Below are 15,435 nucleotides of genomic sequence, written 5' to 3'. Positions count from 1 at the left end.
TGGGATTAAAATGGGTTATTTAATTAAAAAATAATGTCTTCTGATAAGTTGCAAACATCTGCGATCTATTCTTCACTGTTCCGCGCGTATATTATCTCCCGACAAGTTAGCAGATGTGAAGAACAGTGAAGAATAGAATAAAACCAGTGAACACAGTGAAAACAGTGACCACAGGATCATTTAAGATAAAAACACAGTGCAGAACACAGTGCAGAATAGATTACAGATGTTCGGCACATCTGCTTACTTGTCGGGAGATACGCGCGGAGCGGTGCGAACAAAATAGCATGTGAAGAACAATATATATGTGTGTAGAACACATTGCAGATGTATTTAAACATCTGCAATTTGTTCTTCACACACATATATATTGTTCTTCACATGCTATTTTGTTCGCACCGCTCCGCGCGTATCTCCCGACAAGTAAGCAGATGTGCCGAACATCTGTAATCTATTCTGCACTGTGTTTTTATCTTAAATGATCCTGTGGTCACTGTTTTCACTGTGTTCACTGGTTTTATTCTATTCTTCACTGTTCTTCATTGTGTTTTTTTAATTAAATGATCGTTCGCGAGCAGGGGAAATAATGTTATTCTGGTCACCTAGCAACCCTTACGTACAAAACGCATTGCACTCGCATTGCACTTGCAATGATTGCGAGTGCAATGCGTTCTTGATGCATCTCCATAGACTTGAATGGGGCGTGAAAATTGCGCGTGACTCGCAAAAATAGAGCATGCTGCGATTTTGACGCGCGTGCAAACGAACGCAAGCACGCGCGTTGAAAACCACGCAAATGGAGAAAGACCCATTGAATACAATGGGACAGAGTGCAATGCGAGTTCTGAGCGTCAAATGCACGCGCAGAACTCGCGCGTGAAAAACGCCAGTGGAGAAGGGGCCTTACTATTTCATACATGGGAGCAGGACCCCGCTCTCATGATGAGTGGAGCCCCACAAGCCAATATGTAACCCCATAACCTTTAAGTACATATTTAAGGCCATCCAAGTTGCAAAGCTTCATCCTCCACCTATACGTAGCCACCTACATCCATTGCGGTTCCGGAGTCATACTGACTTTATGACCCCCTGAAATAAAGACTTACCATGGGAATTCCTTGATTTTATATTTTCTCTTGTCTTTAGGATAGTCGTACACGATGATCTGTACCAACATGTTGTTCCGGACTCAGCCAAACCCTTCAACTTCCAGCAAGAATACAAACTGACGGATGAGGAGGTGAGATACTACAGAATAAAGGGGGATTCCACCCCGCGGCACATAACGGCCGTCTACTGTCCATCAGTCCCAGAGACATTGGGGCACATTTATCTTAGTCTGATGCACGGTTTTTGGTTGTATTTTAGTGACTTTTTGGGCACATTGTGGTAGTTGTGCAATTATTTGCCTTTTTTAACACGTCGCTTGTAGAAGCTTCCCAATTTGCACCTGATGTGCGCCTAAAAGGGTGCAAATAATTACTCAAAAACACACTAATCCTGACCATGTGTAGGAAACACAATAGTAGTGGCTACCCAAAAATTCACAGTAAAAAAATAAAAAGTAAAAAAAAAAAAAAAAAAACACACTATGTGACACAGGGGGTCATTTATCACATTTCCTTTTTGTTTTTCTGTGATTTGCACCTTTTCTTTCCTTTTTTTTTGCACGCTATTTGTGCAGATTTTTTTGGAGACTTTTTTGTGCACCTCATATCATTGACATTTACTACACATGGTCAGGACTGACGCGTTATTGCACAATTATTTGTGTCCTTTTCGGTGCAAATCAATGTTAAATCAGGAGCAAACAGCTGGAGAAATATAAAGACAAATTAGGTGTAAACCAAGAAACGGCTACAAAGCGGAAAAAAATAAAAGAACAAAAAAAAAATGGCCAAAATACCCCAATAAGCTCAAAAAGTCACAAAAATACAAACAAAAAACCTGCATCAGATTAAGATAAATTCGGCCCCATAGACATGAGACTATAAAGACAAGGTGCGGGGAAAAAAAAAAAAAAAAAAAAGGCAAGAAAAGGGCGCAAATCATAGCAAAACAAAATGTTATAACTGTCCCCATTGAATGATGCAGTAGGGCGCAAGCTCCACTGTGCTCTTGGATGGGATAATGTGAGTGGATGTACCACGTATCATGGTTGGGCGGTAGAACAGATGTGTATAATGTGTTACCCATCTCCTTGCAGGCGCTGGCAGTGAGCGATCACTACCCGGTAGAAGTGGAGTTGGCAGCAGCTAAAGGAAAAGCTACAAAGAAGAAGTGAACAAAATCAGAGAATTTCAATACCTGCACCCACAGGGTTCTACTAAGCCAAACAGAGATCCTTGAACAACCCGATCGTGATCATATCCTGGATCAGCAGAACCGCAGATGTCAGTATCTTATAGTTGTATTATAGCCATATGAAACTAGTCCTAGGCCACCATCAGTCTTAAATATGGACCATATGTGACTATTTCTCAGACTGGACACTGTGCAGGGAGACATAAGGGGAACACCGATTTACCACAACTTGCCAAATCTGGAAATCATGGACTATATAACAAGGCTGCCTAAAACAGTCCTTAATCAGCTCATTTATGGACCACAGTGACAGATCAGAACAGACAGGAATCCAGAAGATAGATGGGATTAACAGGACTACAATTTACACATATTTATAGTCTGTGACCATGGCAACACCTACATTTGCATAGGAGCTGTATACATAAATATAGAAAGGGATTATTTGTAATCAAAATGAATCCCTTTGGAGAGAATAGGAAAAAACGAAAAAAAACTTTTAGTATGAAACATACGGCATTATAAAGGATCATGTATAAGAATGCGGATGTGCACAGGACGATCAGTGCTTCATGACTGATATAACATGTCTGTATACATGGAAATGATCTGTTACACCTAAATACTTATGCAGGATGGAAAATAAAGGAACTTGATGTTTTTTTAAGGAATCTCACAATGTATTCTATTACATTCAGCCATCAAGGAGGTCCAATGTGGAAAAATTGAGGTTAAAGGGATATTCATATAAATAAGCCTCATCTGTGTTACCCCATTAAAGGGACTTAAAGGGACTGTCCTACCAATACACATTCAAAATTAAAACACATTTCCCTTACATTGTATGGTGCCACCTGGTGTTCACTGTGTAAAGCATCACGCGCATCCACAATTAGGTTTGTACGACAAATAATAGCCAAATACTCAGTTAAGGACGTCCAAATCTGCCAAACATTGTGCAAAGTTTTAAAATTGGAAGTAAATGGCACCAAATCTCCCCCATTAAAGGGATAGTCCCTGCTAACTGATTACTGGGGGGGGGGGGGGGGGGGGGTGTAATGACCGGGATGCCCATTGATCAGGAGAACAGGGGGCCTCTGTATCCTGAATGGATGGAGTGCAGGTTCGGTATGTTTCTTGTTCATTCATTCAGTGTCTATAGCAGTGATGGCTAACCTATGGCACTGGTGCCAGAGGTGGCACTCGGAGCCCTTTCAGTGGGCACTCAGGCCATCACCAGAGATGACTCCAGGTATCTTCCTGCAGTCCCAGACAGCCCAGGACTTGCTGTGCACAGAGCTATATTAAAGTGACAGCTGTACCAGGGACTATTTTCTGCTTTATTGGTGTCCTCAGGTGCTGGTATCAATGAAAACTGTGACAGAGAAGGGAGTATGAATCACAAATTAAATTTCTGTGCTGGCACTTTGCGATAAATAAGCGGGTCTTTGTAGTAGTTTGGGCACTCGGCCTCTAAAAGGTTCGCCATCACTGGTCTATAGGATCGAGTACTACAAGTGCCATAGAGACTGAATGAAGTTAATGGACATATAGGACCCCTGTTTTCACAATTAAAGGGGTCCCTCAGTTCAGTCCTCAGCTGCAATCTCCAGTCTCGAGGAAAGGAGAACATTTTTATTCTTAGGACAATCACATTGGGTTCATTTATCAGAATTGGTGGAAATTCCTCCGATTTTTTTCACATTTGTATCAGTGGCGAGGAGCGAGTTAGGTCCATGGGACAGAGGTCACATTTTTTTCTTTATTTGTGGTTCTGACACGTACATCGCAGCATTAAAAAAAAGCAAAAAACCCAAAGTTTATTAACATTGTACACAAAAACCTTGAGCCGCCGAGCAGAGCGGCGCCCCCCGGAGGCTCCTCTGGATACGGATGAGGAAGCAGGATTGTAAACACAGACATCACTTCTTCCCAGATTTCTTTATTCCACCTCCAGCTGGAGACGACAAAAAGAAAATGTTACCGATATGAAGAGGACAGAGACGGGTGATGCATCTTCATGTACAATGTTTGACACCTCAAAATTATCTGACGCTGGTTTCTAACAGGGATACTCGGCTGGGGTGAGCGTACATGTGTAAGAGAGGGTAGGCAAAGAACAATGTCAGATAAACGAAAATTCTATTCTATGCAGCGTGTATGGAGGCCTTAAAGGGGTTTTCACACAAACTAAAGTTAGGTCCCATCTCTATGGAGCCGACTGAGATCGCTGAGCTCGCCAATTTCCGTCAGCTCCGTAGAGATTAATGAAGAAGAACAGTCATGCACGGCCGTCTGCTCCATTACTCTGACAGAGCAGCGAGGGGTCCGGCTGAGGTACCTGGGACCCCTCGTTTTCGCAATCTGTGGGGGTCTCAGCACTGAGACCCCCACTCATCAGAAAGTTGTTAGGCCCTATCCTGTGGATAGGGCCTAACTTTAGTTTGTGGGAAAACCCCTTTAAAGAGGTTCTCTGGAGGTGGAAAAACATGGTTGCAGTCTTCCAAAAACAGCGCCTCATCTGACCATGGGTAGTGTGTGGTATTGCAACTAAGCTCCATTCATTTCTATACAGCTGAGCTGCAGTACTGGCAGTAACCATGGTCAGGTGTGGTGCTGTTTTTGGAAGACTGCAGCCATGTTTTTCCACCTCCTGAGAACCCTTTTAAGGCTGGCCAAACACAAACAGCTGAGCATACGCCATCTTTATACACATGTATGCTGGGCTGAGGTGATGGGGTCAGGACACTACTGCCAGGCACCACCTCACATAGACAATCAGACATGATATAGGGGCTTGTCATCCTGCGCATCACAAGCAGATTACATGGGGAGTTCCCATTCATTACAGTAAAAGAGGACCTGCAGATAGCAAGGGATCCCAGATATTAAAGGCATCTACCCTCTTTCCAGAAGACATGTCTTATACCACAGAGACCTTTTAATCTCCAACTTTCCTAATCCTTATCTTTCCTATATCGGAGTATATGGACATCAATGTAATGTGTAAGGTCAACCTAAGCAAAAGAGAATAATGAAATGATTGTATCCCTTGCTTCTCCCCTACAAGACCAAACCAGACACAAGGCTCAGATCTCATCAGCAAAGTCCCCCCCAGACACAGAGGACAAGAATCCCGTCATTACACGCATTCCCAGCTTACTTAAAGGACCCTTCTGGGACGCTTTGCCCTTCATTTCGTCCAGCTTCTTCTGCTCTTCTTTCTGTTTTTGCTTGAACGCCACATCATCCTAAAAATGTAAGAAAATAGGGAATTCAATTCACCACATAGAAGTTCTTTACAAGTTTCCAGTCTCAGGATCAACAATTTCTGTTCATTGACAACAAGCAGGGATCTTCTATATGGGGAAGTTGCAGAACTGCTTCTAATGAAAGAACTTTTTGCTTCTACGCACCCAGTGTGGGGGCCATGTGACTATAGTTGTCTGGCACGTGACAGGGGTTTGTAGCCCAGTCAGCTCTTCTATTTCTATGGTGGCCGCATTAGACCTGAGCTGACTGTAGCTTCGCGAAATAGGAACAAAGAAGGTAAAACTGCACAAAATTCCAGACCTCTGTGCATGTACAAGTCAGTAACTTCATCTGCCCCATTAGACAATGCTCCAAAATACTGGTCTCCAACACAACACAACAGTCCAGATATCCTAAAACTACAACTCCCAGCATGCAGCTGTCAGACATGGTCTGGAGTCTTACAGCTGCTGACAAGCAAAAGGTTGGAAGTGAGTGTTCTGTTAGAGGGTTGTAATCCCATTACATGCCAAAATGTGGGGATATCCTTAAAGGTAGAATTCTGGATTCATTATTTGATCATATATCCATAGGATCAGTGAGTGAATGAATATCAGATTGGCAAAAGGACAAAGTCAGCCCCCCATCAGTTAGTTTAGAGACCACAGCATTCAGTTGAGCACTGCAGTCTCTTACGTGTCTATGAAGCACAGCGCCATACATTGTATAGTGCCCGTGCTTAGTATTGCAGCTCAGTACCATTGACTTGAATAGGACTGGGCTGTAAACTGGCCATGTGACAAATGGATAGAATATCAAAGACCTGGGAAATGGAAGTGGGACAACAGTCGCTTCAAAAAGCCAATTAGGGGGGCTTCAGGTCCTGCACCCTCATCTATCTGATCCCCTACCTTAAATTTTGGACTAAATCTCATTAACTCTCATAGATGTACAATATTTACATAGGAGGGAGTCTTCTTAGCACATCCCTCAAATCCACCCAAAAATAATTTGCGCCATGTAGCATTGCTCCACATTTTCGTATTTAGTTTTCCCAGTTAGGACTTATTCATACAATTTATTTCTCTTCACTCCAATTAGTCTTATCTTATATGGCGGAATCTGTGTGCACTATATAAATAAAGGAATTATTATTATTATTTGCAGCACCTTCCACCAGCCACAAAGTGAAGACCCTGGAGGAGACACTCACCTCGTCTAAGTCTTTGGGCCCCTTCTTGGGCTGCTTTAAGGGCTTCTTCTTACCACCTGCAAGGCAAAACCGAGTCAAAAGCTCTAGAAAAATATAACACACACCCTTAAAAGCAAAAAACTGTAAAAATGAACAGAAGCAGAAACCACCAATCAGAAAGCTGTTTACATTCCAGCTATAGAAGCTGAAAGGAGAATGCACCAATAAGATGACAGCTTTCATTTTGCAACTTATAAACAGCGATTCGATTGGTCGCTATAAGCTTACATTTCCTCTACAGCAGTAGATAACCATAATAACCAGCGGCTTTGTCATCATGTGTCGCGCACTGAATGCTGGGACATGTAGTTCCCCATTAGCACTCCAATTCCTACTAAGGGTTAAATACCACCAATCCAAGTATCCAATCATAAAGTAGGGTCATTGATATGGCCGCCGCCATGACAGCGGGTCCTCCCAGGTATCTCCCACCCCCAGGATGGCACCGGATCCCGCCGGCCCCGGATCAAATCACTAACCTTCTCTGCCAGACATCTTCGCGGCTTCTGGTAGACAAGGCCCCCAACACTAAACCAGGAATAGGTGGCTATCCGAATGCCTGAGACAAAGCACTTCCGGTTTAGTAATACTATACAAAGGACCCCTCAGCTGAGGCGGATGTAGCTGGCTTACATATTGCCTGCGCTAAAGGTTTTCCTCCTTAATTCGCAAATAATCTACAAATTATATAGCATAGAGCAAAACCTTAATAAAAAATTAGCAACTGAATTTTTTTATTGATTATAATATATCTTTAACGCCTTTAAAGATGAGTAAAGCGGCCATATTGGTACACCCAACTAATCCTAGTTATTCCCCGGAAGTAAGATCTCAAGCTTTCAGCCATTTTGCTACACCTTCTCTGGTATGTTTTAACAGTCTGGAATACGGCGGAAGTATGGCAGCGGCCATCTTGGTACACCCCATTGTAGCAGGAAGAGTTGAAGTCCATAGAGAACGTTGTCACCTCTGTGTCATCTGCGCTGGGATCCTTTAGTATGAAGAATGTATGAGGACAGGTAATGGAGACTTTAGAGGAAAAATGACTTGAATGATACAGCAGTGCTGGAAATATAAGAGCAGCAGGGGCGAGTTTGTAATTTGCTTTGATGTGAGATTACTGAGAGCTCAGCCCTGCTATATCTGTGTCTGTCCACATGAAGCCAGGACAAGGGTGCTGCATTTCCTTCCCATAATGCATCCTGTTGCCACCCCCTGTGCAGGTATTTGACGCATTGGACCAAGCATTTTCTTCCTTTGCTCCATGGTCCAGTTCTGGTGCCCCTCGTAGGGGCTATTGGCATTGGAAAGGAGCCTCTGATGACTGTTTTGGGCATCAATGATTGGTGTCAGATTCTCGCCAATCTCAGATCCATCACATATAAGGATTTTGTTTTAGCATCTATGACTTTTGCTGCTTTGCTTATCCTCCATACTTTACACTGCAGTGCGGTGATGATTGGGATTAGCAGAATTTTTCACATTCTTCTAGGATTCAGCACATTAAATCCTCTCTCTCTCTTGCAGGTACATTGTCACCCATTGTGTCACCCTACTATGAGACGTTTCTCTGGTCTACAAGTTGCCATGAAGCCCCCGCATCCTCCATCCATTCTGCTGGCCCAACGTATTAAGGTGCTGAGTGTAAGGACCTTGTGCACCCCTGCATCCAAACCTCCCGACATCAGACCAGACCCTGAAGCCCCCGGTTTCCCCCCTTTACAGAAATGGGTGGAAACTGGTAAAAACGTGGGTAGAAATTCCATGGAGAAAGTGTCTGCTACGGCCCGGTACTGGTGGGAACGGTATGAAGAGTTTGTAGGACTGGTGGAGGTCCGGGAAGCTCAGGGGAAAGTAGCTGAGGTAAGTAATAACTAATCTTCTCCATTCACATCCAGAGCTGCTGTCAAAATACTGCATTTCCATGTCCTGATAGTCCTGATCTTTCTCTACCACATGTAAAGAACAGTCATAAAGTGGGTTCACATTTTATACTTTCAAATCCAGCGCCCCCTCTGTACACTGGTTGGGTGTGGTATTACAGCTCTGCCCTATTGACTTCCTTGAGGATGAGCTGCACTACCTGACACACCGAGGTGTGGTGCTGTATGGGTCTTGTAGAGGGGTCCCCTTAATTCTGTGTTACCCAGAAACACGGATCAAAGAACATCTAAAAGACAGTGCAATCATGGATTGTTACCCGGTAACCCCTTTTAGAGGACACTGGGTAGACTGAGAACCTGTCATGCAAATGAACCCACCCAAACTAAATAATTCATTAAAACTATGATAAAAAAGCATTGCCCTTACCCCTAAATAGTTCCTTTCCATTATTGCAATGTTAAAACTGAGTGATGTCATCTAAAGTCCTATGACATCTGCAACGTCTACCCCATGTATGTGATAAGATGAAATCACAGCAACCTCCATGGAGGATGGGGAGGAGTAGAAGTCCATGGAGGCTGCTGTGATTTCATGTGATCAGATAGGTTGCAGATGTCACAGGACTTTAGATGACATTACTCTGGTCACATGACATGCTGAGAAGTGGCATGGAACATAGTGAGGAGTAGATGGGAGTTGAGGAGTTGATAAAGTTGATTTTATGGGGATGTGAGGGAAACAATTTTTAGCTGAAAGAAGGGGGCAGTTACTTAATAGGGCTCTATGGGAACCTGGCATTAGTTGGATTTGTGAAAATGTGGTGACAGGTTCCCTTTAGGTAATACTGTCCCTAAAGATTTAGTGGTTATGCATATGAGATGTATACTCAAAAGGTAAGAGGTTTTGAGCCAGGATTATTTGCACAGTGATATAAACGTGTCCTGTGTTTCCCAGGCAGAGAAGGATTTCATGGTGGCTCGTGGGATCGTACGAGAGGCTCGTGAAAATGTGGAGACCCAACAGGTTAAGCTGAAAGAAGTGCGGGACCGTCTGGACAGAGTGTCTCGTGATGACATCCAGTATCTGGAGCTCGCCACTATGGAGCACAAACTCCTGCAGGTAGAGCAGCCAATCAGATCGTGAGAATGATGACAGCAGCAGCAGGAGAGGAGTGTGATGATGTTGTAGAGGGCAGTGACCCGTACTTAGATGGGTATTGGAAGCAGCAGCGCAGAGTATTTCAGCAGATGAGTGATAGGAGCATGGTCACCAGCAGCGCAGAGTATTTCAGCAGATGAGTGATAGGAGCATGGTCACCAGCAGCGCAGAGTATTTCAGCAGATGAGTGATAGGAGCATGGTCACCAGCAGCGGAGAGTATTTCAGCAGATGAGTGATAGGAGCATGGTCACCAGCAGCGCAGAGTATTTCAGCAGATGAGTGATAGGAGCATGGTCACCAGCAGCGCAGAGTATTTCAGCAGATGAGTGATAGGAGCACGGTCACCAGCAGCGCAGAGTATTTCAGCAGATGAGTGATAGGAGCATGGTCACCAGCAGCGCAGAGTATTTCAGCAGATGAGTGATAGGAGCACAGTCACCAGCAGCGCAGAGTATTTCAGCAGATGAGTGATAGGAGCACAGTCACCAGCAGCGCAGAGTATTTCAGCAGATGAGTGATAGGAGCACAGTCACCAGCAGTGCAGAGTATTTCAGCAGATGAGTGATAGGAGCATGGTCACAGCAGCACAGAGTATTTCAGCAGATGAGTGATAGGAGCATGGTCACCAGCAGCACAGAGTATTTCAGCAGATGAGTGATAGGAGCATGGTCACCAGCAGCGCAGAGTATTTCAGCAGGTGAGTGATAGGAGCACGGTCACCAGCAGCGCAGAGTATTTCAGCAGGTGAGTGATAGGAGCATGGTCACCAGCAGCGCAGAGTATTTCAGCAGATGAGTGATAGGAGCATGGTCACCAGCAGCGCAGAGTATTTCAGCAGATGAGTGATAGGAGCATGGTCACCAGCAGCGCAGAGTATTTCAGCAGATGAGTGATAGGAGCATGGTCACCAGCAGCGCAGAGTATTTCAGCAGATGAGTGATAGGAGCATGGTCACCAGCAGCGCAGAGTATTTCAGCAGATGAGTGATAGGAGCATGGTCACCAGCAGCGCAGAGTATTTCAGCAGATGAGTGATAGGAGCATGGTCACCAGCAGCGCAGAGTATTTCAGCAGATGAGTGATAGGAGCATGGTCACCAGCAGCGCAGAGTATTTCAGCAGATGAGTGATAGGAGCATGGTCACCAGCAGCGCAGAGTATTTCAGCAGATGAGTGATAGGAGCATGGTCACCAGCAGCGCAGAGTATTTCAGCAGATGAGTGATAGGAGCATGGTCACCAGCAGCGCAGAGTATTTCAGCAGATGAGTGATAGGAGCACGGTCACCAGCAGCGCAGAGTATTTCAGCAGATGAGTGATAGGAGCACGGTCACCAGCAGCGCAGAGTATTTCAGCAGATGAGTGATAGGAGCACAGTCACCAGCAGCGCAGAGTATTTCAGCAGATGAGTGATAGGAGCATGGTCACCAGCAGCGCAGAGTATTTCAGCAGATGAGTGATAGGAGCACAGTCACCAGCAGCGCAGAGTATTTCAGCAGATGAGTGATAGGAGCATGGTCACCAGCAGCGCAGAGTATTTCAGCAGATGAGTGATAGGAGCACAGTCACCAGCAGCGCAGAGTATTTCAGCAGATGAGTGATAGGAGCATGGTCACCAGCAGCGCAGAGTATTTTCATGTCATAATGAAAGTGACGTTAGGAAACATTCAGGTCACAGATTCTCAGAAGCACAGAGTATTTCAGGAGGATGGAGAAGTGACTTGTCCACTCACATGAGGACAGTGTTGTCATAGGAGAGCGATGGACAGAGATGAGACCTGCTCCACAGCAGCACAGAGTGTTTAAAGGGCATCTACCACCACAATGAAAGACTGTATGCAAATGAGCCTGATGGGCTCCAGGATCCATAACACCTATGGAGCGCGGAGCCCCTGAGGCTCATTTGCATGCAGTCCTTCATCCTGGTGGTAGATGCCCTTTAAGGACATAAGTGTGTATCAGTGGAAACACATATTTGTCTTTTGGAAAGCGATTTTCTCACAAGGTCGGAGCCTGGGAATCCTGTTCCATCCCACTACATAAAAGAAGGAAGAGGGATGATTAGGGGACATGTGGTTTTTATTCTTCCTTCATGTTTTTCATAACATTTTATTCATAAAGGAAACATTTCCTCTAATTACAAAGCAAATTTTAAAAATATGGATCCATAATTAACCCCTTTAACACGTCATCAGAAGAAATCTCATGACTCCATCCACAAACCATTTGTTGCCCGTAAGGACGAGGTATCTAATGGAGGCTTAAAGGGGCGTGTAGACAGTTTTTTAAATTGAAATTAGCTATGTGTCTCCATGGTGACAGACTACAAGTATCTTTTAGCTAAATTGGGGCGTCAGATCTTCATCCCATTCTTAAAAGGACATTGTCATTACATTTTAAACCATTATACTACTAGCCCCCTCCGGTATAGGATGAAATGTGAAATCTCATCTGAATACCTATTAAGAATCTCTTCCAAATTCATGTGAAAATGAGCAGAAAAGAGTCATATTTTACCTGAGATGAGTGAAATCTAGAGAATGCATCTATTCTATAGCACCTAGAAACCTGCTGCTGGTGTCATATCAAAGATAAGAACCTCATCTTTCAGATCACATCAGGCTTGTGATTATGTGCAGCTTACATTACCAACTATTCCTCTTACTGCCTGCATTTACTGTATTGTAGCTCACAAATCACAAGATGAGTTTCTTATCTTTACTGTGACACCAGCATCCGTTTCTAGGATCTATAGAAGAGAAGATTTAGGGCTTCTGAAGTGACCTTCCTCTGCAGCCTTTAAATCTCACTAATCTCCGGCAAAATATGACTCTTCTCTGCTCATTGTCACATGACTTTGGGGGAGATTTTTTTTTAAAATAGGTAAACAGGTGAGATTTCACATAAGAGGGAATTCTTAAAAGGACATTTCATACCTGACCTGCGGGGCCTGGGTGTTTAGTGGGGCAAAACCTGCTGACAGGTTCTCTTTGAGCCGAGCTGATAAATTAGAAGGACCTCTTTCCGGGAATTTTGCGTTCACATCCAGTAATTTCTCCTCTTCTTTACTCAGGAAGAAAAAAGACTCCGGACGTCATACATCAACGCCGAGGAGTCGGAGCGGGAGAAGTTTGCGCTCTTTTCCGCCTCCGTGAGGGAGAGCCATGAAAAAGAGAGGACCAGAGCCGAGCGGACTAAGAACTGGTCGATCATCGGCTCCGTCCTGGGGGCCATTATTGGGGTTATGGGATCAACTTACATCAACCGCGTCCGGCTCCAGGAACTGAAGACCTTGGTCCTGGAGGCGCAGAAGGGACCGGCGAGCCTACAGGAGGCCATCCACCAGCACGCCACCGTGCACCAGAGCCAGCAGAAGGACCTGGGGGACCTGATTGTAGCACTGAGGACCATGGTGCCTTCTTCTGTGCCGCCCGATCACCACTCTCAGGACCGGGGGTCTGCAGCGGCGGCTTCTTCCGGCTCACTAGATCGGGTGTTATCAGCCATTAGGGAACACATGGAGTATACTAAAGAAACCGGGAAAAACCTGGACAGTTTGGAGCAGAAATACGGGAACATGGAGAAGAGTCTTGGAACAATCGCAGGGGATCTGCAGAACGTGAGGTCTAAGGTGTCCTTAAAGGCACCTGCAGGGTCAGTGGTGGGCTCTGGCCTGGACGGACCCCTCCAGGGTGTTATACTAGAACTATCGGAGGCTGAGCAGAGACTGAGCTCCCAGATCAGCCGGACCTCCATGTACAACAGCGCCCTGACATGTACTGCCCTCGCCCTGTCCCTCCCCATATTGTATCTTCTACTGAAAGGAAACTGAAGAGGCTAGAAATAAAGAATCCTACAATTACTGAGGTTTTACACGGGGTGGTGGGTTTATTATTATGCAGATTCATAAGTTCAAATGGGGATCAGAATCAAAATGGTCAAATCAGAGGATTGAGGAGAAGCCCAAATGCTGGGGGTCTTAATTCCCACTGGGCCCCACTCACTTCTATGGGACTACATAGCTTCTATAGAAATGAATGGAGCGGTCACATGGGGCCCTTGTAGGCCCCCTTCTTGCGATTGCTGAAGGGGCCCCACATTGATGCCCCAGGTACTAGGACCGTGGATTAGTGTCATTTGTATCACAATAATAATTTCTTTATTTATATGGCGCACACAGATTATGCAGCGCTGCACAAAGCATGCCCCATGGGGCTCACAATCTAATCAACTTACCATTATGTTTTGGAGTGTGGGAGGAAACTGGAGCACCCGGAGGAAACCCATGCAAACACGGAGAGAACATACAAACTCTTGTTGACCTTGTTGGGACTAGAACCCAGGACTCCAGCAGTGCAAGGCAGAAGTGTTACCCACTCGGCCACCGTGCCTTTAAAGAGCTCCCCATAGGCTCATCAACCTCCCTTGCGTCCTTACCATCATTTCACGCGATTCTAGTATCATCAGAACTGGGGTCCATGGTGGACACCTATAGAACTCATGGAGAACATACAAACCCCTTGCACACGCCGTCCATATGTATCCAGTCACCAGAACCGAAGAGAAGACGTCTTGATGGAAGATGAAGATCCGGTCTTCTGACAAGTTCATCCATGTGCTGATATCTTAGCTGGACCTGTGACCCGGCTGATACTGATGGTTGTTGATGGATCTTCTCAAGTGAGGTCCACAAGAACCGGCTTGCTGATGCAGTCTCTGCACCCAAAAATCTCTGTTGATAGAGTCGCCTCCTACGCACAAGGGCAGGACCCAGACCAGAACAATGATCCCTAATTCTGACCCCCCCCCCCCTTCCCCAATACTGTCCCTGTCTGCTTATTGGGTCCACCCTAAACACTAGCCAATAACTGAGCGTCGTTCCCTTCTTGTGCTGAAGTGTAGACATGTAGCAAGACAAACAAACCAATAACCCTAAAGAGACAATCTGAGTCACAACAAGATGACAAAGAAGGTACAAAATCGAAAAGACAGGGGAATAGTCAAGTCAATATATAAACAATATAGAAAAACCAGGATCCCAGAGAGCCAGCAGTCCAGCAAAGTCTATATGTATTACATTGGAGTCCTGCAAAGGAGGGAACTCAGAAGCTCCACCCACGAGGAACTTTATTTGCCATTATCAGTACATATATACAGGGAGAAGTGAAACTGTGTGTGTTTTGGCTGTGTGACTATAGGGCAGTGATGGCTAACCTATGGCACTGGTGCCAGAGGTGGCACTCAGAGCCCTTTCTGTGGGCACTCAGGCCATCACCAGAGATGACTCCCGGTATCTTCCTGCAGCCCCACACAGCCCAGGACTTGCTGTGCACAGAGCTATTTTAAAGTGACAGCTCTACCTGGGACTATTTTCTGCTTTATTGGTGCCTCAGGTGCTGGTATCAATAAAAACTGTGACAGAGAAGGGAGTATAAATCACAAATTAAATTTGTGTTGGCACTTTGCGATAAATAAGCGGGTCTATGTTGTAGTTTGGGCACTCGGCCTCTAAAAGGTTCGCCATCACTGCTATAGGGTGACCTTAAGAATTACCGCTGAAGAGAGTTTGATGAGGGTGGGAGTCGA

At 45.1% G+C, this 15,435-nt stretch overlaps 2 protein-coding genes and 1 long non-coding RNA gene across 8 annotated transcripts in view; 2 read left to right on the top strand and 1 right to left on the bottom strand.

The window, feature by feature from the left end:
- The window catches only part of LOC140104585 (deoxyribonuclease gamma-like), a 28,022-nt gene extending 25,051 nt beyond the window's left edge, over nt 1-2,971 (top strand). For all 3 annotated transcript variants that reach the window (XM_072128182.1, XM_072128183.1, XM_072128181.1), the window contains 2 exons: nt 1,147-1,240; nt 2,207-2,971. In XM_072128182.1, the coding sequence (XP_071984283.1) occupies nt 1,147-1,240; nt 2,207-2,284 (172 nt within the window). In that variant the 3' untranslated portion in view covers nt 2,285-2,971. The remainder of the gene's footprint in view (nt 1-1,146; nt 1,241-2,206) is intronic.
- The window catches only part of LOC140104586 (uncharacterized), a 344,594-nt gene extending 337,317 nt beyond the window's left edge, over nt 1-7,277 (bottom strand). Inside the window, exons 1-3 of one of the 2 annotated variants that reach the window (XR_011850365.1) lie at nt 7,158-7,277; nt 6,770-6,825; nt 5,468-5,555 (exon numbers count right to left, since the gene is read on the bottom strand). This is a non-coding gene — a long non-coding RNA (uncharacterized lncRNA). Of the gene's footprint in view, nt 1-5,467; nt 5,556-6,769; nt 6,826-7,036 lie in introns of both variants that reach the window. The other variant, XR_011850366.1, reaches the window with a different exon arrangement.
- A 402-nt stretch (nt 7,278-7,679) lies between these two features.
- On the top strand, nt 7,680-13,711 carry CCDC51 (coiled-coil domain containing 51). 3 transcript variants are annotated; one of them, XM_072128177.1, is made up of 4 exons: nt 7,680-7,827; nt 8,336-8,671; nt 9,647-9,811; nt 12,923-13,711. In XM_072128177.1, the coding sequence occupies exons 2-4, from the start codon at nt 8,366-8,368 to the stop codon at nt 13,679-13,681; spliced, it is 1,230 nt and encodes a 409-aa protein (XP_071984278.1). In that variant the 5' UTR covers nt 7,680-7,827; nt 8,336-8,365; the 3' UTR covers nt 13,682-13,711. The 3 variants fall into 3 exon arrangements, with proteins under 3 accessions (XP_071984278.1, XP_071984279.1, XP_071984280.1); XM_072128178.1 differs by having other exon boundaries at nt 7,683-7,896; XM_072128179.1 differs by lacking the exon at nt 7,680-7,827 and adding an exon at nt 7,892-8,031.
- Nucleotides 13,712-15,435: the final 1,724 nt, after the last annotated feature.

This window comes from Engystomops pustulosus, chromosome 10, assembly GCF_040894005.1.
Source record: "Engystomops pustulosus chromosome 10, aEngPut4.maternal, whole genome shotgun sequence".
Classification (NCBI taxonomy): Eukaryota; Metazoa; Chordata; class Amphibia; order Anura; family Leptodactylidae; genus Engystomops; species Engystomops pustulosus.
Note: the sequence above shows the minus strand (reverse complement) of the source record. Positions and strands in the feature narration are given on the sequence as shown.